Raw genomic sequence first — 25147 nt, 5'->3', positions numbered from 1 at the left:
GGACAGCAATGTGGCACAGCCAGGTCAATGGCTGGTTTCAGCCAGTACAATTAATTTTAGTGCTAGTAAATGAAAAATGAATTAACCAGTGCCAAACACGTGAATAATTCCATTTGTCAATATTAACAAGTATTTGAATAATGATTGAGTATATAATATGTGATGAATCTAAAATACTCTCTGGATATGAGTATAATGTTCTAATGTTTTGAGAGTCTGCAACCTGGTGTGCATGTGCACAGTACTTGGGGGAGGGTGGGAAGTAGATGAGGGACAAAGCCCATCTCAATCTAAACCTAAAACTTGAGTTTAGTGAAGTTCAATGGTTAAATGCTTATGATCAGGAGTCAGAGAGACCCATATCCAAATTCTACATCTCATTAACTAGAATTTTCACCTGTTTAGCAAGTTTCATTAAGCTTTCTGGGCCTGAGTTTCCTCTATACAAGGTAGATATTCCCACCTACCTCACATGGTTGTAACAGAAAGTCTGTAAGATTTGACTGAGAATACCCTGCATGTGAACAATATTCAGCAAGTCATTGTTAAGGTACAGTTATGATACAGTTACAGTGTGAAAGGTGTCTTCGGGCAGAAGTCACCTTTAAGGTGTTTCTGGGTAGAAGTCACCTTCATTTGCAAATGTTGCACAGGTCAGGGGACCCTAGTAAGAAGCTCCTTCTAAACTACACCAAACATTACTCCCAGCATTTTCAGATACGATATGCTTTTTTTTTTTTTTTTTTAATTTCAGGGCTGCACCCATAGTATATGGAGGTTCACAGGCTAAGGGTTGAATCGGAGCTGCAGCTGCCAGCCTACACCACAGCCACAGCAACAGCAGATCCAAGCTGTGTCTGCGACCTACGCCACAGTTCACTGCAATACCAGATCCTTAACCCAGCAAACGAGACCAGGGATCAAACCTGCATCCTCATGGATGCTAGTCAGATTCGTTTTCCCTGAGCCATGACAGGAACTCTGAGATATGCTTTTTTAAAAAGGCATCTTTGACTTGGAAAGCCATGTAACCATGAGCATTCAATCCCTCAGCAATAGATGCAAAATTATGGGACAGGGAAAGACATTTTTAAGAAAAGAGCCCATGGATGTAGTCTTGAGTTTAGACCTGATTCAGAGGTGTTCACTATTTAATTATTTATAGTGAAAAACCCAATATCGCCTAAAAAGTTTAATATTGGAAGACATGCATTAATGGTGGAGCCATGCAACCAGATATTGTGCAGCCATTAAAATGCTTTTGAATCACTTATGACCGAATATAGAGGAAAATATAAAATATAAAATTACATGTAGACCATGATCTCAAGGTAGAAAGTACACAGAATTACCAAGGAAAAAAAGGGCCAATATGGTCATAATGACATCCTTGGGGTTGTGATGTTTTTCCTTTTTTTTTTTTTGTCTTTTCTAGGGCTGTGCCCATGGCATATACAGGTTTCCAGGCTAGGAGTCTAATTGGAGCTGTAACCGCTGGCCTATACCACAGCCATAGCAATGCAGGATCTAAGCCATGTCTGTGACCTACACCACAGCTCATGGCAATGCCGGATCCTTAACCCACTGAGTGAGGCCAGGGATCAAACCCACATCTCATGGATGCTAGTTTCGTTCATTAACTGCTGAGCCACAAGGGGAACTCCTCCTCATTCTTCATACTTTAAAATTTTCATATAATGAACACACGTGTTATAAGAGAATATTCTAATACCACTTCTGTATTAACACATTATGCATTAAAACGCTTTTGCATTTTCCACTCTTGAAAAATAAGTTATGATGGAAATCAAATAATCTCTTTTCTCTGTCCTAGGCAGGTTCGTTCTATCCATGGACTCCAAGAAAATTCACAGACATTAGGATTTTAGAAGAACTGCATTTTACTAGCAAAGTGCCCTCAGTGGGGTGAATATTACTTTGCAGAGGTGTACTGTAAATGTATTTCTTGTTAATAAATTTGATCTCCAATATATGAGCTCTTTAGCAGACTCTTTGATGGAATTATGGTTACCAAATGGTATAGATGGAGTGGGGCAGGAGGGCTAGACTGGGGCTTTGGGACTGGCATATGCACACTGAGGTATGTGGTATGACTGGCCAGCAGGGACCTGCTCTTTAGCATAGAGAACTCTACCCAATAATCTGTGATCATCCATGTGGGAAAGAATTTGAAAGACAATGGATGTGGCTATATGTATGCCTATGTATGACTAAATCACTTTGCTGCACAGCTGAAATGATCACAACCTTGTAAATCAACTATACTTCAGTAAAACGTAAAATAATTAATCTAAAAAAATAAAATAAACCAGTAAACATGGTTTGAGGCTGTTCTTGAGGTGAAGAAAACTGTTGTTTCTAACTCTACAATGATTATTTAAGGGTAACAGACAACACCTCCAAGTGCAGAGTACCACTATATAGTATAAAAATGAACATGAAGTAATAACAAAGCCAATAATATATACTCAAGTGCAAAATATTACTCAAAAGTATTTTAATGTTTTTCCAGTGATATTCTCATTGCTTAAAACATTTTTACACTAAAATTCCTCTTTAGAATCCATTTAGAATAACAAAAGAAAAGTAATTAATTAAAATTAACTGCTTTGCTTTTGACCACCTCAAACAGAATTATTCCACCAGGATTTTTGGTGGATTCTAAAAACCAAAGGGGCAAGTTCCTTGTGGCACAGCAAAAACGAATCCGACTAGTATCCATTAGGATGTAGGTTCGATCCCTGGCCTTGCTCAGTGGGTTAAGGATCTGGTGTTGTCATGAACTGTTGGTGTAGATCGCAGATGAGGCTTGGATCCTACATTGCTATGGCTGTGGCGTAGGCTGGCAGCTGCAGCTCTGATTCGACCGGTAGCCTGGGAACCTCCATATGCCACAGGTGCAGCCCTAAAAAGTGGAAAAACAAAACAAAACAAATGGACTTCACACAAGAAGGCATTAAGGTCACATGCCACAGGCTAGGGAACTAGCTTCTGTTACGGGGATTACATTTAAGTATGCCCCAGACAGCCTGGGGGACATACCCAACCCTGAGCAAAGATGGAAGAAATCCTGACTATGAAGTAAAAAATGGGCAGAAAAAGTCCCCAATTTTTTAAAGTGGACAGAAATGCTGAAAAAAAAGAAGGGCTGCAAACTCCTCCCTGGTGTTCTACAAATCATCCAGCTCTCGCAAAACCACCGACTAGGAATTGTCACAGTGGGCCAAGTGTATCATTTCAACCCAACTGCTGGGTCACCCATGAGCTCTCAGTCCAATTGTAAGGGATATTCTAGAATAAAGACACGAAAACTAATTTGAGATTTTGAGGGAGAATTTCACCTCAAAGTGCTAAAAAAAAAAAGCCCTATATGAAATACACATTCAGAACACCAAGAGAATTTATCAAAGATGCTAAATGCTGATATCAGATCTGAAAGCAACACACCCATTTTATTACTGAGTTGCAGGAAATGTGTTTTATAATCCATCATTTGGAACCTGCTAACTCCTCCCATTTTTTATACACACAAAAAAATTCCACTGTAAATCACATTATGAATAATCTCTTTGAATTGTAAGACCAGATATGCTTTGACAATGACCAACCTTTCCACATTGACTGGCTTGTCAAATTTAAACAGGATGTAGTCTCCAGCCACTGGAGTTATAGCCCAGAAGAAATCCTCTCCCATATAAGTTTTCTCCAGTGTATGTCCTTGGTAGACCTTCAAAGAAGTAGATACTTCTGCGGGGGGGTTTACATGGATTTTAAGAAGTAATGGTTTCATGTAATCTTTATCCTAGGAGGAAAAATATATTAACCACATATGGCTTATTTATACTTAAGAAGAACAATGATTATACACTAAATAACAAATGATATGTGCATGAGAAAAGATAACATTAAATCACCCACCGTAAGCTTCTGAATTTTTCCTGTTAATGAAGAATGCAGACCAACATGCTGGAAAAGGGAAGGTCTGAAGCGAATTCGCAGATTTGCTTTCTGTCTATCACAATGTTTCTAAACATTAAAAAAAAAAAAAAATTAGCGGTACATTACAAAGTGAAATCTTGTCCACAGAAGCCTCTTATAAGAATAAATATTGAAAAGTAAATCCAACTTCATCTCATAATTCCAAGTCATGTGTGTTTAGGGTCCCCTTGAGGCATTAAACAGATTTGCTACCAACCTGATAAACAGACATGATGCAGAAATGAAAAATAAACACTTCTAAGGGGAGAGTTAAAGGTTTAATTTCAACCACCTTTCAAAATATGTCACTGTAGCTATGACTTTTTATATTAAAATGCACAAACTAAAGGTTTGGTTCAAATATGCAGAATAGCTTTAAGTAAATAATATAATGAAGAATTTACAGATAAAAAAAGGCATCTTTTGTTGCATGAAAGTAACCTGAAAATGTGAGGCAATGAGTTGAAGACAAGCAAGTAAACAACATCAAAACAGACAAATCCATCTCAACAGAGCTGAGGAACGCCTGTGGTTCAACTCTAAGTGCCCCATGGTCCAGACTTCAGATGACAACCTGCCCTCTCACTTGATCATAGCCTGTGGGACCAGTGCTGCCAGGACTCTTGTGTGCATTCACTAGCTAAGTGCTTCAGCACAGCCGTGGCTACCTTGTCATGCTTTTATAAACTCTTCCCACTTTCAATGACTTTTTTTTCCCCTCTTTTTCTGGCCGCACCTGTGGCATATGGTAGTTCCCAGGCTAGGGGTTGAATCAGAGCTACAGCTGCCGGCCTAAGCCACAGCCACAGCAACACAGGATCCCAGCCACGTCTGTGACCTACACCACAGCTCACAGCAATGCTGTATCCTTAACCCACTGAGCGAGGCCAGGAATCAAACCGGAAACTTTTGATTACTGGGTTCATTACTGCTGAACCATGACAAGAACTCCGAAAACACTAATTTTAAAAGACACACGCACTCCTATGTCCATCCCAACATTACTTACAATAGCCAAGATACAGCAACCTAAGTGCCCACCAGTGGATGAATGGATAAAGATGTGGGTGTGTGTCTGCAAACACACCCACACACATATACACACAATGGAATACTACTCAGACACACAAAATATGACATCATGCCATCTGCCACAACATGGATGGGCCTTGAGGATATTATGCTAAATGAAATAAGTGAGAATGCTTGGAAGGGTTTCCTAGACCACTGTCAAAGGGATGTTATTCTAGAGGCCAGGACATGTGTGGGGACAACTTCCCTGACATCCTAGTGGAAACAACTGAAGAATTACAGGCCACAGAAATAAGAAGAGTGAAGTGGCCTGAAGGAGTGTAAAGGAATATGTGAAACTCTCCAAAGGGTTATGTACTATAACTTATAGATGACTTAAAGGGTTTTCATGATTTCAATTTTTACTATCACAGATTTTCACCTCACAAGTTCATTTTAGAACCTAACTATACATTAGCCAACACTACACAAGACCAATTAAATGCAAGTGTGTTGTAGAAGTGTAAAGACGACATTAATTGTTCTGTCTTACAATAAAAATTCCCGTAAATTGCGAAGAAAATGCAAGGGCTTACATCATAAAAATAAGCTGTTCAAATCCATCTGTGTGTTCGGTTGTTGTTGGAAAGTAGATAATGTATTTCACTATATTCTGTGATTTGCTTCAAGGAAGTGGTTACTGCTAGTTCCCGCCGTGGCTCAGTGGTAATGAATCTGACTAGGATCCATGAAGATGCAGGTTCAATCCCTGGCCTTGCTCAGTGGATTAATGATCCGGTATTGCCCTGATCTGTGGTGTAGGTTGCAAATGAGGTTTGGATCTAGCGTTGCTGTGGCTGTGGTGTAGGCTGGCAGCTGTAGCTCCAATTCGACCCCTAGCCTGGGAACTTCCATATGCTACACATGCGGCCCTAAAAGAAAAAAAAAAGTGGTTAAACACACACACACACACACACACACACACACACACACACACACAAAGAGAATGCTACAAGATCTTAGAGACACCAGAAGATAGTATCCTAAAAATGTATTGGCAGGTAGGATGATCACATTATTCTAAGGAACAGAGGTCAAGAAGTCAAATTCAGTGTTTATGTGTGAGAATGAATGTTAAGTCAACCCTAGAAGGACATACACTTATAATAAAGATGTTCTTATTATTAAGTGTCAAACTTGACCTATTCATTTTTAAGAATGTGTTCATTCATATTCCATTTACACTTATACCAAATAAATAAAAAACATTTTTTCCAGAGGAATAATTCAGCTTGGACATGGAAAACGTGCGAATTACCTTTCACTGTAAGATTTCTGTCAACTTAGTATTTGAACAGTGAAAGCCAAAAATCACTGTTTACTCAGCTGCCACCAACATTCCAAAGGTCAGCAGACTGGTAGGAATACTGGTTTCTTACACATGATAACATACAAATAAGGTCTCTTGCAAACTTGTCATTGTTTTGGTATAAAATAGGATTTCAACTTTATTCCTTATACCCAGGTGTGTTGGGATCTGATATTGTGCCCAAAATATTTGAACAAAGCAAGCTGACAGAGGATATTAAGAAAATCAGAAGGACGCTGCCCCTCCCCCCGCCACCCCCAATCTAGGACAGATATGGCCAATAGCATGGAAATATCTGAGCTGAAAAACTCAATCAATATTCATCACCCAAGTCAAGAAAGGTGAGCTTCCCTGATGTCAAAGTCCCTCTGAACCAGGAACTTCTTGCAGTTTGAGAAAGAAGGCAAGGACTTGAACCCTTAAGTGGAAATCCTGTTTTCTTTCAGCTGCCTACTAAACTGTTCATTCAAAATCTGGTTCCCTAAAAGTCATCATGTTTACTAAGTACAGAAAATTAACTTACTGCATCTTTTTCAGGGTTGCAGACTTTCACCCAGAGAATATGGTCCAAAAGCCAATCAATAGGTTTCTCCTTATAGAACATAAATATGAACTGTACAAACAGGGTTAGGTCTGTTGCTTGAAACATTTTACCTGAAAAGATATTCCTCGTCAATAACTGTGAAGAAGAAACCAAGCATCAAAACAGCTTAAATATACAACAAATACACTTAAGCTTGTGTTTCAACTATAAATCATTGTGAATGATTTCCCCATCTGTCTTATCACAAACAAACTTGTTTTATTGAGCTAAACATTTTTAGTCGTTGGCTGGGTGTAAATGGAAGTACTGACTGAATGCCCAACTTTCTCTGTTACAAAACCTATCACACAACTACTGGCTGAAAGGATTCAAGAAGCAAGCCACAGGTTTTTCCTTCATGTCTTATTAAAATTCTTCCCACAAAAATGGAAACTTAAGAGGTGTAAGTAAAAAAAAAAAAAAAAAATGCTTTTTAATCAATAAAAGCAAAAACCAAGGACTCCTAATTCTCTCCTCATTGAAACGTCACAGATGCTTTTTGAATCCCTTCTTTTTTTTTTTTTTTGGCTTTTTAGGGCTGCACGTGCAGCATACAGAGGTTCCCAGGCTAGGGGTAGAATTGGAGCTACAGCTGCCGGCCTATACCACAGCCACAGCAACTTGGAATATGAGGCAAGTCTATGACCTACACTGGAGCTCATGGCAACGCCAGATCTTTAACCTACTGTATAAGGCCAAGGATTGAACCCGTGTCCTCAATCATACTAGTCGGGTTTGTTACTGAGCCAATTCTGAGTTTCTTAACACCAGTAAATTTTGTTCACTCTTCAACTTTAAATATACTCTTCAGTTGGGTAATTTAGGAATTTTAATGGAAAAAAAAAACTTTAAGAACAAGCACCCTGGAGTTCCTGCTGTGGTGTGAGGGGGTGGGCAGCATCTCTGCAGCGCTGAGATGCAGGTTCGATCCCAACCCAGCACAGGTGGTTAAGGATCAGGTGTTGCTACAGCTGTGGTGTCACAAGTGTGGCTCAGATCTGATCCCTGGCCTGGGAACTCCACATGTCGTGGAGTGGCAAAAAAATATTAATAATAATAAAAACCTTAAGCACCCAGATTTATCCATGAAAGCAACACATGAATACAAATTAATCACTGAACAAGAACTTCGTGTTCTACATCAAATACAAGGAATTTCTATTGGAAAACCATGGTGTGGCATTCATTTTAAAAGAACCCCGATCAGAGTTCCTGTTGTGGCTCAGTGTAAACAAATAGGACTAGCATCCATGAAGATGTTAGATTCGATCCTGGGTTAGGGATCGAGTGCTGAGGTGAGCTGTGGTGGAGGTCACAGATGAGGCCCGAATCTGGCATTGCCATGGCCATGGCATGGGGGGCAGCTACAGCTCAAATTTGAGCCCTAGCCAGGGAACATTCATGTGACATGGGTGTGGCCCTAAAAAAGACAATAAAATGAAAACAAAAGAACCCCAATCTTACAGAAGCACTGGGCTCTAAAACAGAAATTGGAGGTGTCAGTGAAGAAGGAACCAGATGTGCTTCCCAGGACTAGGGCTGGCTCTATGCAGACTTAACAAAAAGCCAGCAGGCTGCCTTTCAGAGCTCCAGAGTACATCTTACCATCTTAGAGCTCTCCAAATACTATTTTGGGTTAATTTTCAACATTCTATACATGGAAGTTTACCTAAGTCAAGTTTCCTCAAAAGCAATCCATTTCCAGAGGTTTCCTTTTTTTAAAAGACAACTTTAGGTCAAAACCAAAAAAAAAAAAAAGAGTTTAAGATTCTAAGAGTCGCAGTTAGTTAAGAAAAATAGATAAATCTGATACTTTTCTTACCAATGAAGCCCAGCTGGGAGAACTCAAGTATCATCCATTCCTCAGAAGAAAGCTGAAGTGCAAAATTCTTTATGGTATTAAAATAATTCTGTTTGACAATAATATCATCTTCAAGCTACCAAAAAAAGGTGAATAATTACATCAATAAATCAGAAAGAGAAAAGAAGATTTAGACAGGACAGGATTTATTATAAAAAGGCACAAACACACTTTTATAATGAAAATCAAGAAAACAATGGTGAAAATGATAAAAATATAAAAAATAAGCCTCATTAAAATAAAACAGGGAAAATAAAATGGCAGATGCAGACAGCACGTCCACGAAACCGTATCCTTAGCGTGAGAAATAACAATACTACCCATGAGTCGTGACTTCTGGTCTTTTTATGGTGCCCAATATGATTTCATACTATATCCTGGTTTCTTTTCAAAAGAAAAAAAAGCTAGCCGCTTTCTTTCTCTGCCCTCCACCCTGCGGGCGGAGGTGCCTGATGTCAAAGGCTGGGTGAGCACCTTGACACCTTCTCTGTGAACACACAGCACAGGTAGACCCAGACCTACCTGAAGGCTCCCACTCACCTTTACATCTTCATAAAAAAGGGACCCTATTAACGAAACCGGCTTTTTTCTCTTAATATATTATGAACACCTTTCCTAGTTAATAAGCATATATTTAATGTATTCTCCTTAAGGGAGCTCCTGTTGTAGCTCAGTGGTAACGAACCCAACCAGTATCCATGAGGATGCAGGTTCGATCCCTGGCCCCCTCAGTGGGTTAAGGATAGGGCGTTGCCGTGAGCTGTGGTATAGGTTACAGATGGAACTCAGATCCCATGTTGCTGTGGCTGTGGTATAGGCTGGTAGCTGCAGCTCTGATTCAACCCCTAGCCTGGGAATGTCCATATGCTGTGAGCGTGGCTCTAAAAAAACCTGTCTTTAATAGAGGCATAATATTTCTTGGAATTGATGGACAAATCATTCAACTGTTCCTAGGCAGATATCCTGGTTGTTTCTCATTCTTTGTCAATGCAAACAATGCTGCTATAGATATGTTTATACTTTGTAGCAGTGTTATTTCATTTCTGTAGGATAGGTTCCTGAAAGTTCTTTTTTTTTTTTTTTTTTGGCTTTTCTAGGGCTGCACCTGTGGCATATGGAAGTTCCAGGCCAGGGATTGATTCAAAACTGTAGCTGCCAGCCTACACCACAGCCACAGAAACGAGGGATCTGAGCCACATCAGCAACCTACACCACACCTCATGGCAATGATGGATCCTTAACCCACTGATGGAGGCCAGGGATTGAACCCACATCCTTATGGATCCTAGTTGGGTTCGTACCGCTAAGCCATGACGGGAACTTCTCTAAAAGTTCTCTTTTTATATTTTAAAAGACATTTTCAAAATACTTAAGAAGCTGTAGCAACTCAGAGAGCCAGTTAATCCCAGGTGCTTTGCTAACCCCTCATGTTACTGGGATGTTTCCCAGTTCCACACAGACCAAGGATCAGGGTGTATGCAGACTTCTTCCCCCATCTCCTTTCAAAACATTTTAAAGTCACAAGATGATTTTAACAGCCTACCTTTTTTTTCATTTTTGAAAGTTTTATTTTATTTGCTTTTTATTTTTTAGGGCTGCACCGTGGCATATGGAGGTTCCCAGGCTAGGGGTCTAATCGGAGCTACAGCTGCTGACCTACGCCACAGCCACAGCAATGCCAGATCCGAGCCACATCTGCGACCTGCATCATAGCTCACAGCAACGCCAGATCCTTAACCCACTGAACGAGGCCAGGGATCCAACCAGCAACCTCATGGTTCCTAGTTTGATTGGTTTCCACTGGGCCATGACGGGAACTACCCTTGAAAGTTTTATTGAAGTATAGTTGATTTACCATGTTGTGATAATCTCTGCTGTGCAACAAAGTGATTCAGTCATACCTGTACACACATCCATTCTCTTTCAGATTCTTCTTCCTCGAAGATTATCACAGAATACCAGGTACAGTTCCCTGTGTTATACAGCATAATATTCTACTTCTTAATTATACATGATCATTTCTGTTATCTGCTAAATAATGTTCAATTGCTTTAGAGTTTAAGATTTTCATGTATTTAAGTTCTATAAGCTTTTTTCCTATCTGTGAAGTTCTACCTGTGCAGAAACAGTAGTAGTATTTGGAAAGGTATGGTTTTTGACTGGTCAAATATTTATGGAGCTTTCATTATGTTCCAGACACAGTACTAAACCTTGCGAGCCCTTCAGTGAACAGAAAAAACATTTTTTTTTTGTCTTTTTGCCTTTTCTAGGGCCACACCTGCGGCATATGGAGGTTCCCAGGCTAGGGGTCGAATCGGAGCTATAGCCACCAGCCTATGCCAGAGCCACAGCAACATGGGATCCGAGCTGCGTCTGCAACCTACACCACAGTTCACGGCAATGCCGGATCCTTAACCCACTGAGCGAGGCCAGGGATCGAATCCGAAACCTCATGGTTCCCAGTCGGATTCGTTAACCACTGTGCCATAATGGGAACTTCAGAAAAAACATATTTCATGCCCTTGAGAGCTCGTAGGGAAGCTGGAAGGAAAACCAGACAAAGCACAGGGCTACACAGTCACCTGACCTTGCTTTTTCAAAGAAGAGATGCTCACACTTAAACCCAGACCTTGACTGTGGATGCCCAAAGGAAAGACGATCCCAGTACCAGGCAATTCCAAGTGTTTGCAATAAGTAGATTAAAAACCATGCTTGGAGCCAATTTAAATATACACAAGTGTACAGGAAATAAGCAAATGCCTACTTAAAATTCAGTACACTAATTTTGGTTACCACTGAAAATTCACATTTTTATATTGTTAGAACAACTGCTTTGCTCCAGTCTCACATCTCATCACACAAAACAATTTTTTTTTTAAAAAAAAGACCATTTTAGAGAATTGTAGACTCATATATGCAATTGTAAAAAATAACACAGATCACAAATACCCTCAATTCAGTGTTCCCCAATAGACATCCTCCAATATAACTACAGTACAATATCACTATTAGCAATGGATTTTGACATATTTCATCCATCTTATTCAAACTTCACCAGTTTTACATGCACTCAGTCGTGTGTGTGTGGGGGGGGGGGGGGGGGGGGGTGTGTTTAGTTTCATGCAATGTTATCACGTTGGCTCAGGTAGCTGCAGAGGTACAAGTTTGATCCCTGGCCCAATGCAGTGGTTTAAAGGATCCAGTGTTGCTGCAGCTATGGTGTAGGTCACAGCTGCAGATTGGATTCAATCCCTGGCCCATGAACTTCCATATGCCACAGGTGCAACCCAAAAAAAAAAAAAAAAAGAATTCTATAGAAATGGAATCTACATGTAACCTCTTTTTTAGCATGTAGAAGTTCCCAGGTTAGGGGTTGAATCAGAGATGCAGCTGCAGGCTTACACCACATGCAGGCTTACACCACAGCCACAGCAACACCAGATCCAAGCTATGTCTGTGACCTACACCACAGCTCATGGCTATGCCAGATCCTTAACCCACTAGCCAGGAATTGAACCCGCATCCTCATGGTTACTAGTCAGATTTGTTTCCACTGCACCACAATGGGAACTTCCTACATGTAACCTTTTAAGAATGCCTTTTTAAACTGAGCATAATTCCTCTGAGATCCAAGATGGTGCAGATCATAGTTCAAATCTTTTCATGTTTGAGTACTCCAGGGTATGGATACATCACAGGTTGCTTAACCAGGCACCTGCTGAAGAACATATGGGTTGTTCCCAGGTTTTGCTTTTATGCATGAAGCTGCTATGAGCCCTCATGTACTGGTCTTTGAGTAAACATAGGTGCTTCTCTGACATTAGCATTCTGTCAGGACAAAGGGCCACTCTTTAAAAAATCTAACATATCTCTCATTAGTGAAAATTAGTTTATAGAAGGAAGCTAGAAGACAAGGTGTAAAATACTGCTTTCGTGATATGCAACCATAGTATCAGAAAGAAGCAGAATATTATATTTGTATTTTCGTTTCAACTTGTAAAACACACAAGGAGAGATCAAAACGGTGGTTACCCCTGGGGGAAGGAGGAAATGCAGGAAGAAGGACAAGGCTAAAAAGGAGACTCCTGTAAATATACCTTATTTTACATAAGTTTTGATTTGGGAATGTTAAGTTTTTGTTTTGTTTTGTGTTTTTTGTCTTGTCTTTTGTATTTCTAGGGCCGCACCCACAGCATATGGGAGTTCCCGGGCTGGGGGCGTCCAATTGGAGCTGTAGCCCCCAGCTCGCAGCACAGCCACAGCAACGCCAGATCCGAGCCATGTCTGTGATCTACACCACAGATCACAGCAACGCCAGATCCTTAATCCACTGAGCGAGGCCAGGGATGGAACCTACAACCTCATGGTTCCTAGAAAGATTAGTTTCCGCTGTGCCATGACGGGAACTCCTGGGAATGTTATGTTTTTTTCAAACTAAAAAGGAAAAACAAATCCTAAAAAAAAACAAATGGGAAAAAAAAAATGGAAACAAATGAACCTAGTTTCATATCAAGTTGGCAGTGTGGTCACACAGGAAGAATTTCATCCAGTGACTTTCAAACATGGAATTTTGACTATATATCCATATCAGAATATACTCTTGGGGGGAAAAGGACAAAATAATTTTTAATTGCATTTAGTAGTTTCATTGTTAGTGTATTGATATTTTGAAATATGACAGCTATACAGCAGAAATTAACACAATACTGTAAATCAACTATACTTCAATAACATTTTTATTTCTTTCTTTCTTTCTTTCTTTATTTATTTATTTATTTTTGTCTTTTTGCTATTTCTTGGGCCGCTCCCGCGGCATATGGAGGTTCCCAGGCTAGGGGTCAAATCGGAGCTGTAGACACCGGCCTACGCCAGAGCCACAGCAACGCAGGATCCGAGCCACGAGCCGCGTCTGCAACCTACACCACAGCTCATGGCAACGCCGGATTGTTAACCCACTGAGCAAGGGCAGGGACCAAACCCGCAACCTCATGGTTCCTAGTCGGATTCGTTAACCACTGCGCCATGACGGGAACTCCAGCATTTTTTTTTTTTAATAAAAAAAAAAAAATAGGGAAAATAGGGAATTCCCGTCATGGCTCAACAGTTAACGAACCTGACTAGTATCCATGAGGACGCAGTTCAAGGATCTCTGGCCTCGCCCAGGGGGTTAAGGATCTGGCACTGCTGTGAGCTGTAATGTAGGTAGCAGATGCAGCTCAGATCCCGAGTTGCTGTGGCTGTGGTGTAGACTGGCAGTTGCAGCTCCCAATGGATCCCTAGCCTGAGAACCTCCATACACCCCCAGGGGCGGCTCTAAAATGCAAAAAGACAAAAAAATAAAATATAAATAAAAATAAAAAATAAAAAAAATAAAGGAAATCTACTATCAAAATCTAGGGTGGTGCATCTTGTTATAGAAAAGGTCATGTTTTGACTCGTCATCATTTACATTTTCCATCCTGTGAACCAAGGACAGGTTCAGGCACACATGAGTGCAGACGGCCCAGAGTACAATGTCAAAGGTGACAATATTCCGTCAAGAAGTCACCTTCCCATGTGATGGCGTCTCTTCTTTCTCCCCCCTCCCCCCACACCCGGGAGCTCTTCCAAACCATTTCCTTCCCTTCCTTTTCAAGCAGATCCAGGGCTGCTTCTTGCCACTCTCATCCAAAGCCCCTCCCTGGAAAGGATCTAATAAACTTTTATACAGGGAAAAAAAAAAAAACAGCTGACAGGCTTTGTGGGTTCTAGCTCTCCGGGAATTACATTCTGAGCAAGGGATAAAATCCTTTGGTTAAAGAAGTGACATTCCAATGGTGAAATTGAAGATTGAGTATTAAGGAGAATAAGATCTGGAAGAAATAAGAGCTTCCTGGAATGATTTAAGTTGTTGCCTACCTGGCTACCTTAACCTGTATCACTATGGACTTATTCTTGGAGCCATGCTGCAAAAAGTTGAACCATTAGAACTACAGGACAGCTTTACTATCTTCAATATAAATGTAAATGTATTGCAGCACACACACAAAAACTATCTACCATGAGACCACTAAAATAGCTATGAGGAAATTCTTCTTTAAAATTTGCCAAATTTTTTTTTTTTTTTGTCTATTTAGGGCTGCACCCGAGGCATATAGAGGTTCCCAGGCTAGGGGGTGAATCAGAGCTGTAGCTGCAGGCTTACACCACAGCCACAGCAACGCCAGATCCCAGCTGATTCTGCGACCTACACCATAGCTCACGGAAATGCCAGATCCTTAACCCACTGGCCGAGGCCAGGGATCAAATCCGCATCCTCATGGATGTGAGTCAGGTTTGTTAACTGCTGAGCCACAATGGGAACCCCTAAAATCTGCCAAGTAATTAAATCTTAGTTCTTATTAACAGTGGAGAATGGGAGGATGAGAGAAGATGGAGGGATGGAGCAAAGGAAGGAGATAAGTGACCCATCCATCACTGGCCCCCTAAGCGGAGCCCTAGTGTCTGAGCTCCACTATCGAGTGGAGCCACAGTGCCCACATTCTCAGTGATGTGACAGGACCTTCTGCTCTCTGGTACACTGTTATGATCCTACACATCTTAGAGAGTTTATGCTTTTAAACCTTTGTTTTAATGAAAATATACCTCTGATGATCCTGCTGTATAGCACTGGGAACTATGTCTGGTCACTTACGATGGAGCATGAAAATGTGAGAAAAAAAGAATGTATACATGTATGTGTGACAGGGTCACCTTGCTGTATAGCAGAAAATCGACAGAACACTGTAAACCAGCTATAATGGAAAAATTAAAAATCAGTATAAAAAAAGAAAATATAACCTTGATATTACTTCTTTAAAAGTGTGAAAAACATTAAAGGAAAACCCACACTTACCTGGATGTAATATATGCCCTTTTCCTGGGCATACATCATTAGAAAACAATAATCTAGGTTTTGTTTTGTTCTCCATCTGAAATACAAATTTTCAAAATTAAATTGGGAATGAGACTCAAATTGAGCAAACTAAGGGTAAATGTATAATAGTTTATAATACATAATAATAGCTTATAATATATAATAATAGTTTATAATATATACATAGATATGATATATATTACATATTCTCAATGTGTATATTATACATCAGAAAGATAGACAGACAGGGAGACAAATGTGATACCACCACTTAGAAAAGAGTGAAAAAAAATTTACTTGTCTCTAACGAGGACTTTATCAAAATATATTCTCAGAGTTCCCACTGTGGCTCAGCAGTAACGAGCCCAACTAGTATCCATGAGGATGTGGGTTTAATCCCCGGTCTCATTCAGTGGGTTAAAGGATCCAGTGTTGCTGTGAGCTGCAGTGTGGATCACAAACAAGGCTTGGTTCCCATGTTGCTATGGCTGTGGCATAAGCTGGCAATTGCAGTTCTGATTCAACCCCTAGCCTGGGAACTTTCATATGTTGCAGGTATGGCCTTAAAAAGAAAGAAAAATATATATATATATATATATATATATATATATGTAGGAGTCTATGGGAAGGACACTCCTTCTAGAGACATATTAGGATATTATAGGCACTGAAAATTCAGCAGTAAATAGATTTGTTGAAAAAAGTTTTTTAATTTCATGTTTTCCAAATTTTCTTGATCAACAGCCCTTTTTTTCAGTAGCATCTTAATATCTCTGGGAACTAGTACTTCCCAGACAGGTAAAAAATTAATATGTATAGAATGCTTAAAAAATCCAAAATATCATATTAAAATTTACAATATTAAGTCCTTTTGGTGAATTCTTAGTAGCCTACAGAAACATACTGACCAATGATAAATAAGACAAGTGGCTTGTCTTTTTTTTTTAAGGGCTGCACTCATGGCATATAGAAGTTTCCAGGGTAGGGACTGAACCTGAGCCACAGCTGTGTCTTATGCCAGATCGTTTAACCCACTACTCTGGGCTAGGGACCAAATCTGTGCCTCTGCAGGGACCCCAGATGCTGCAGTTGTATTCTTTTTGTCTTTTTAGGACTGCACCTGCAGCATATGGAGGTTCCCAGGCTAGGGGTCTAATCAGAGCTGTAGCTCCTGGCCTACACCAGAGCCATAGCAATGCCAGATCCGAGCCAAGTCTTTGACTTACACCATAGCTCATGGCAATACCAGATCCTTAACCCACTAAGTGAGGCCAGGGATCGAACCCGAATCCTCATGGTTCCCAGTCGGATTTGTTTCCGCTGTGCCATGACAGGAACTCCTGCAATCGGATTCTTAACCCACTGTACCACAGCAAGAGAACTCTGAGAAGTGGTTTTTCCAAAAGCCAGTTTAAAAATAAAACAACAAAATGAAAGTTTTGAATGACTAACTAAACTTCTCCAGAAAATACCTTACAAGTTGTTCTGAATTTAATGAGTTTATCTAGAGATTGCTTTTTGTTAGTTTGTCTGTTTTAATGAAATTCAACCCTAAATTTCTTAAATAAAGTTATATTTATTGAGAGACAATTAACCAAATATGGACATACCTGTCTTTGTGACAAATTAAAATTCAAGAAATGTAATAAATCTCGGAGTTCCCGTTGTAACTCAGTGGTTAACGAATCTGACTAGGAACCATGAGGTTGTGGGTTTGATTCCTGGCCTTGCTCAGTGGGTTAAGGATCCGGCATTGCTGTGAGCTGTGGTGTGGGTCACAGATGGGACTTGGATCCCACATTGCTGTGGCTCTGGTGTAGGCCAGAAGCAACAGCTCTGATTCGACCCCTAGCCTGGGAACCTCCATATGCTGAGAGAGCGGCCCTAGAAAAGGCAAAAAGACAAAAAAAAAAGAAAAAAAAAGAAAAAAAGAAATGTAATAAATATCTTCCCCCAATTTTTTTCTGCTTATAGACAAAAATTCAAAAATGATGCCATTCAGTATCTCTTAGATTACTCTGATTTAATAACACAATGAAAGTTTCTAACTCCTTCAATTTTAGAGATTGAGAGAGAATTAATCCAACCAATTATTTTATTGCAATGTAGTTGTGCAGAAGAGTATTATTGTTTCTATCACTTTTATTAAATCAGTTCTCCTTTATGTCATATACAGATGTGCGGTATCTCTCTGGACTAACTTTTGGGTTATATTAATACACTCTCAAGAAAAGGTATAACATCACAGAGCGGCATAGCTGTAATAATCATTAGGTTTCCCAAATTCAAACTCATCATCTCATCAGAAACATCACAGAATTTCCAATAAAATAACCAAAAAACCCTTAGCTCTCACTACTCAGCGCAAACTTCAAATGAGTTAGTTGAGCTTCACTAAATAAGAAGGACATTTATATGATACATATACTGACAAGGATGTGGCATTCTAAACACCAAAGGCTCACCTTACTCTTTCTTTAGAATCTCCAAATGTCTCCTTTAAGTTTGTCAGGTCAGGATAATAGCTTTCAGGAGGTGAAATTATTTCCAACAAGCCAGAAGAGATTTCTTTAGAAAACCTATCATTAAAAAAGTTTGCGGAATTACTTAAATTAAGTCCTGTGGGATTTTATATCTTAACAATCAACTTACTGTGTTTAACATAAAAATACTGGGAGTTCCCATTGTGGCTCAGTGACAACAAGCCCAACTAGTATCCATGAGGATGCAGGTTCAATCCTTGGCCTCACTCAATGGGTTGAGGATCTGTTGTTGCCATGAGTTGTGGTGTAGGTCATAGACATGGCTTGGATCCCACGTTGCTGTGGGTGTGGTGTAGGCTCGCAGCTGCAGTTCTGATTTGACCCCCAGCCTGGGAACTTCCATATGCCGTGGGTACAACCCTTAAAAAAAAAAAAAAAAATCTGTAAGGTATACTGCTATTGTCACAACATCTTACGTGAAGCAGCTCATCATTGATTTTATCTGCCAGAAAATACAGATTTTTTTCCCAATAGCACAAGTTTTTTTTTTTTTTTAATAATGCTTAAAAACATTGTAAAATACTAACAACCTTAGAGTAGTTTAGAAATCCTAGGCCAATAGCAGGTATTAAATTCCTAAAAAGTATCAGAATTTTAAAAAAGAACAATCAAGGAGTCATAGAAAATAGGAAGAAAAACAAACTAATGAACTATGTTTATATCTATATACATATATATGCAAAAATAAAAGTTCTTCAATTTTCAGGAAGGCTTAGTTGTGAGGTATAGACCATCTGTCATTCTAAGCTAGTATTTCCTAACTGGGGGCAATCTTGTCCCCTGAGGACATTGAGCAACATTTGTGCCAAGGTTGAAAAACTGTTGTCAAGCTTTTAAAATCAATCTTAGCTGATTTAAATGTACTTTGTTTCACATATGTATTCTCCCTTAGCTCAAGTTTGCAAATCTCCAAAAAAAAAAATGCTTGTGCAATTATCTGCCTGTGCACAAATGCTTCTAGTGCTTCATTGTACTTGGGGGTGGGGTGGGGTGGGGCGGGGGGGGTGTGGCTTTGTTTTCCTGCACTTTGAGGACAAAGAGAATTAACAGAATAACAGCAGGAGCCCCATGGACCTGCCCATAGGTTTGGGGGAAGAGAGTCTAGTAATCATTGCCTCCTTTCTATATTTAAGGATTCTCTACCAATTTGTGTTTGCATCAAGGCTGCCAAGAAATTGAGCACTTGAGGAAAAAAATCTAACAAATGCACAATTTCATCCTGAAGTATGCACACATTTTTAAAAATTTCTGGGTCTAGCAGATACAGCCATTTTATCTTTGACCTAGAGCTGGCAAATAACTGTTGCTTTTCTTTTGTCTTTTAAGTAGAAGATATGTCTTTGGGAAGCAAAAACAGTTAGCATTCCAATGAACAAACTCCTATCAGGATTAAGTTTCATGATATCACTATTAAAATTACAAAGGCAATCTTATAAAAACAAATAGTACCTGCAACTTACTAAGATTTCCATCTGTTAGCTGCTATATGCCCAGTTCACAGTTAATTGCTAATGAACATTTGCAGATTTTTAGACATAGTTTAGAATTGAGGTTTGAAACTGAAACCTACCGGCCCTGACAGAATAAAAGTTTTTTCTTGATAAACAGAGGGTAAAAGATTTAAGTGAGCTCATATGAACCTCTATTCACTGTCTTCAAGATTTAAAACTGTTGTCTGATAGTTTTACATATATATGACACTCAAGTCTTTTCTATAATGAAATACACCAATGAGTCCTTTCAGATAATTTGAAATATACACGAAAACTTTATGATAAGGTAAAAGACCAATGACAAGTGTTCCGGTGAACACTGAACTCCACGGAAAAATGAACCATAAAAGAAGGCATTTTCTTTCGGCAAAAGAGCCAAGAAATAAATTTGCATAATTAAGAAGAACTTACTCTTTCTCGAGGTTGGCTACAACACCATGTACATAATCAATATCTGTCTGGGAAAGAAAAAAAAATTGTACCCACATTCATGTTGTATTTTTATTTAACTTTTAATTCTGAACTCAAAATTAAGTAAATGATGAAAACATTCACTGAAAACATTATATTGACTTTTCAGACAACTTATGGGGACCAGAGTTCTGTATTTTACTTTATTGCACGGCTATATTTCACTGAGTACTTACCAATACAATAAGCAGATCCATGAGTTTTTACGGTTTTCAATTGTCTATGTTCAATTCAACAGAAAAAAAACTAAGCATGGAAACTATTTCTACTTCTGCAATATCCAAACTGTAGGTAATGACGAAGTAACAGATGCAGCATGCTACAGGGGAAAATTTTTCTACTTTGAATCAAAAACCTAGGTTCAGAGAGTTCCCTTCCTGGCTCAGCAGTTAACGAAGCCAACTAGGAGCCATGAGGATGCGGGTTTGATCCCCGTCCTCGCTCAGTGGGTTAGGGATCCGGCATTGCCATGTGCTGTGATGTAGGACTGAGACGTGCCTCAGATCCTGCGTTGCTGCTGCTGTGGTGTAGGCTGGCAGCTACAGCTCCAATTGGACCCCTAGCCTGGGAACCTCCATATGCCATGGGTGCGGCCCCAAAAAGAAAAAAATAATAATAAAAAAATTAAAAAATAAACCTAGGTTCCAGATTTGCCTCTCTAGCTACTGGCCTATATAATTTAAATCAAATCACTTCTCTAAGCTTCAGTTTCCTATCTAATTAAAAAAAAAAAGGTGGAAGGAAATAATACCTCAGATATTATGACATTAGATGATGAAGCTATGTAATAAAAAGCTCTATTATTCTGTATTATTATTATTACTATTGTTATTATTATCACTAGGCTGTTAATGAGAATCCAAGTCAAGAGCACATTAATCAGCCAGAAATAAACTTCTATGGAACCCATGAATTTTAAAATTATATACAAGTGAATAGCCAATGCTCCCTACCAATTTTTAAAAAATCTTTGGTTGCCCTTACAGCGTGTGGAAGCTCCTGGGCCAGAGACTTGAGTCTGTACTACAGCAGCCAACGGAGCTGCCGCAGTGACAAGGCCAGACCCTTAATCTGCTGTACCGCAAGGGAACTCTCCCACCAATTTTAAATACAGTGATGACTTTAAATGTCCAACTGTTAAAAGGAATCAATGATATATCTTAGTATGATATATGCTGTAAAGACTACCAAAATACCTAATACCTGAGGAAACTAAAACAAACCAACAAAGATAAAGCTTAACCCTGGAAATTACAAAAGTACTGAATCATAAAAAGTTGTTTTAGAGGAGGTTTTTTTTTTTTTTTGGAAAAGTATTTAAATTTTAATTTCTGTTACCTCAAAGTAATTTCTATTTTTTATTGTTAAAGACTTAGGAGTGAGACCTCTTATTAAGACCATATCCTTCAGAGAACAGACTTGTGGTTGCCAAGGGGGAAAAGGCTGGGGTTAGCAGATAGAAGCTATTATATTTGGAGGGGATAAAGAAAAAGTCCTACTGCATAGCACAGAGAACTCTCTTCAATGTTTTATGATTAACCATAATGGAAAAGAATTTTTTTAAAAAGAGCGTGTGTGTATATGTGTGTGTACACACACACATATATATAATTGAATCACTTTTCTGTACAGTAGAAATTAACACAACATCATAAATCAACTATACTTCAATTTAAAAAGTTAAAATAGGAGTTCCCGTCATGGCTCAGTGGTTAATGAATCCGACTAGGAACCATGAGGTTGCGGGTTGGATCCCTGGCCTTGCTCAGTGGGTTAAGGATCCGGCGTTGCCATGAGCTGTGGTGTAGGTTGCAGACGCAGCTTGTATCCTGCGTTGCTGTGGCTCTGGTGTAGACCAGCGGCTACAGCTCCGATTCGACCCCTAGCCTGGGAACCTCCATATGCCACAGGAGCGGCCTTAGAAATGACAAAAAGACAAAAAAAAATAAAAATAAAAATAAATAAAAAATAAGTTAAAATAAAATATCCCTCGAACTTTTAACAAATTATTTTGGGGACACAACTAGCACACAGCTCAAAATCCTCTGTACCTCCCCTTCATAAACCCAAAGACATCTTACCACTCATCAGGCTATAATTTGGGAGAAGAGGATCAAGTCTGATTTGTATACACTTGAATGAGTTTAGTAACACCTGAAATCCAACATGATAAGCATTTATGGGAGGAAATGGGAATACAAAATGGACAAGACTCCTTGCCCCCAGCAGGCTGTCCACAAGGACAGCCAAGAAGAATAAGCTTATGTGAACAAAGATTTATTCTTTTAATACATAATAAAATTTGGGAACTGCAAATGATCTGTATCCAATACTACACAGAATCCTTGCATTGCACATTAACCGACATAACTAGCAAAAGGTTGTCTAAAATGACTGTAATTGGCGTCATCATTACACACCAGTATCAATCCTATCTAGTATCAGCCAGGGGAGTTGTCCTGGGACTCCTCTGAGGAAAGTAAATGTATAACTGGCCTAGAAACAAACAGACAGACCAGTCTGTAACCCCACTTAGTCCTCTACTTGCCTTTCCCCTATTCTTCAATTTCAGCAACATAAGCAGTCTCTGAGCTCTTGGGGGCTGGCTTGCTTTAAATTAAAGGCAGCCTTTCTCCTGAAATATTTTTAAAAGGCCAGTGTAGACTTTTTTATTATTATTATTTATTTATTTATTTTTTGGTGGGGGGTGTTGTGGCATGCAGCAGTTTCCAGATCAGGGACTGAACCCAGGCCACAGTGGTGAAAGCACCAAATCCTATTAAACCACTAGGGAACTCCCCCTGAGGAGACTTCTTAAAAGGTAATATTATCATTCAATTCTGAGATCGTATCTGTGAATCCATAATGCAGATGTTATAGATTCAAGGGTATATTCTAAGGGGAGGTGAACAATATATTAGGGATAGATGGGAAAAAAAACAGATATACACAGCAAAAGAGGAACTTTTTTTTTTTTCCTGTAGAATCAAGTACTCTTCATGGTTAAGTAAAATTAAATATTTTTATACTACAACTAAAAGATTTATTGATTCATACTGCAACATGGATGGACTTGGAAAACATTTTGCCAAGTGAAAGAAGAGGGTCACAAAGGACCACATATTTTATAGCTGTGATAAACTGTTTAGAATAAAAAAAAAATCTATAGAGACAAGAAAGTAGATGAGTGGTTGTCTAGGGCTGGCGGGGGGTGAGAGGCTTATTAATGGGTAAAGGCTAAGGGGGCGCAGAATTTCATTTTCAGGTGATTAAAATCTAAAACTGATTGAGATGATGTCTGCACAACTTTATTTTATTTATTGATTGCTTCTTTAGGGCTGCACCCTCAGCAAGTGGAGGTTCCCAGGCTAGGGGTCCAATTGGAGCTGTAGCCGCTGGCCTGCGCCAGAGCCACAGCAACACCAGATCCGAGCCATATCTTCGACCTACACTACAGCTCTCGGCAATGCCAGATCCTTAACCCACTGAGCGAGGCCAGGGGTCAAACCTGCGTCCTCATGGATGCTAGTCGGGTTCATTAACTGTTGAGCCATGACGGGAACTCCTGCACAACTTTAAGTGAGCTGTATGTTATATGAATTCAAAAAACCCCACAAAAACCAAGAGATAGAAAAAAGCTAAATGTAAAAAAAAAAAAATATATATATATATACACACACACATATATATAAGATTGTGCATTTGGAACTGTGGGAGTACAAGGTCATGCTACTTCTCTTAAGGATACGCAAGGCAAAGTTTAAGAAGCATAAAAGCAGGTTCAAATACATCACTAGTACAACTCACCAACATACACTCTATACACACGTAACAATTCATCAACATATATACTTGGCTTAAGAATCAATTTTACCAGTAGTATATAAATGAAATGAAATGACAGTAATAAATGCTAAACTTATATATTTTTTTGTCTTTTTTTTTTTTTTGCTATTTCTAGGGCCGTTCCCGCGGCATATGGAGATTCCCAGACTAGGGGTCAAATCGGAGCTGTAGCCACTGGCCTACGCCATAGCCACAGCAATGCAGGATCCGAGCCACGTCTGCAACCTACACCACAGCTCACGGCAACGCCAGATTGTTAACCCACTGAGCAAGGGCAGGGACCGAACCCGCAACCTCATGGTTCCTAGTCGGATTCGTTAACCACTGCGCCACAATGGGAACTCCTAAACTTACATTTTAAACCAATACTTTATAAAGTCCAAATTTGAAGAGAAATAATTCTCTGCCAAATGTCATGGCAATCAGAAAACTGCAACAGAGTCAACTGACTTCAGGGAAACTTTCAATTAAAATCAATCGCTATATAAAACAATATCATTTTTTAATATGCCATAGCTATTGTGCTTTGTAATACTTCAAAGAAAAAACATATGTGAAATAGAAAACTGAGCGGAAGCTATCTTTAAAAATAAATTACTGAAATTTATTTCTAGTGGTCCAAAGAATAAATTAGAAAGAAGCAAGTTCTTATAAAAGATAAACAAATATGACAAATATCAGAGACAAGCTGTAAAACAGTTACCCACATGAAGAGATATTTTGAGCTATAGATCAAAAGAGAACATAAAATTAAAGGGATTGAATTTTAAATAATTTGAGGGTAAAAACTTAAAAAAAAAAAACAAAAAAAACGCAGAGTTCCCGTCGTGGCGCAGTGGTTAACGAATCCCACTAGGAACCATGAGGTTGCGGGTTCGACACCTGGCCTTGCTCAGTGGGTTAAGGATCCGGCGTTGCCGTGAGCTGTGGTGTAGGTTGCAGACGCAGCTCGGATCCTGCGCTGCTGTGGCTCTGGCGTAGGCTGGCAACTATAGCTCTGATTAGACCCCTAGCCTGGGAACCTCCATATGCCACAAGTGTGGACCACAAAAGACAAAAATCAAACAAACAAAAAA

The 25147-nt window shown here is 39.4% G+C and overlaps 1 protein-coding gene across 2 annotated transcripts in view; it reads right to left on the bottom strand.

Moving 5' to 3' along the window:
- Nucleotides 1-25147, bottom strand: part of MGAT4A (alpha-1,3-mannosyl-glycoprotein 4-beta-N-acetylglucosaminyltransferase A) — a 104169-nt gene that overhangs the window by 12665 nt on the left and 66357 nt on the right. For both annotated transcript variants that reach the window (XM_047781480.1, XM_047781479.1), the window contains exons 6-12: nt 20166-20212; nt 18184-18297; nt 15698-15773; nt 8785-8899; nt 6903-7033; nt 3940-4047; nt 3630-3823 (exon numbers count right to left, since the gene is read on the bottom strand). In XM_047781480.1, the coding sequence (XP_047637436.1) occupies nt 3630-3823; nt 3940-4047; nt 6903-7033; nt 8785-8899; nt 15698-15773; nt 18184-18297; nt 20166-20212 (785 nt within the window). The remainder of the gene's footprint in view (nt 1-3629; nt 3824-3939; nt 4048-6902; nt 7034-8784; nt 8900-15697; nt 15774-18183; nt 18298-20165; nt 20213-25147) is intronic.

This window comes from Phacochoerus africanus, chromosome 5 (genome assembly GCF_016906955.1).
Source record: "Phacochoerus africanus isolate WHEZ1 chromosome 5, ROS_Pafr_v1, whole genome shotgun sequence".
Lineage (NCBI taxonomy): Eukaryota > Metazoa > Chordata > Mammalia > Artiodactyla > Suidae > Phacochoerus > Phacochoerus africanus.
The sequence above is the reverse complement of the archived record's forward strand: the minus strand, read 5'-3'. Positions and strand labels throughout refer to the sequence as shown.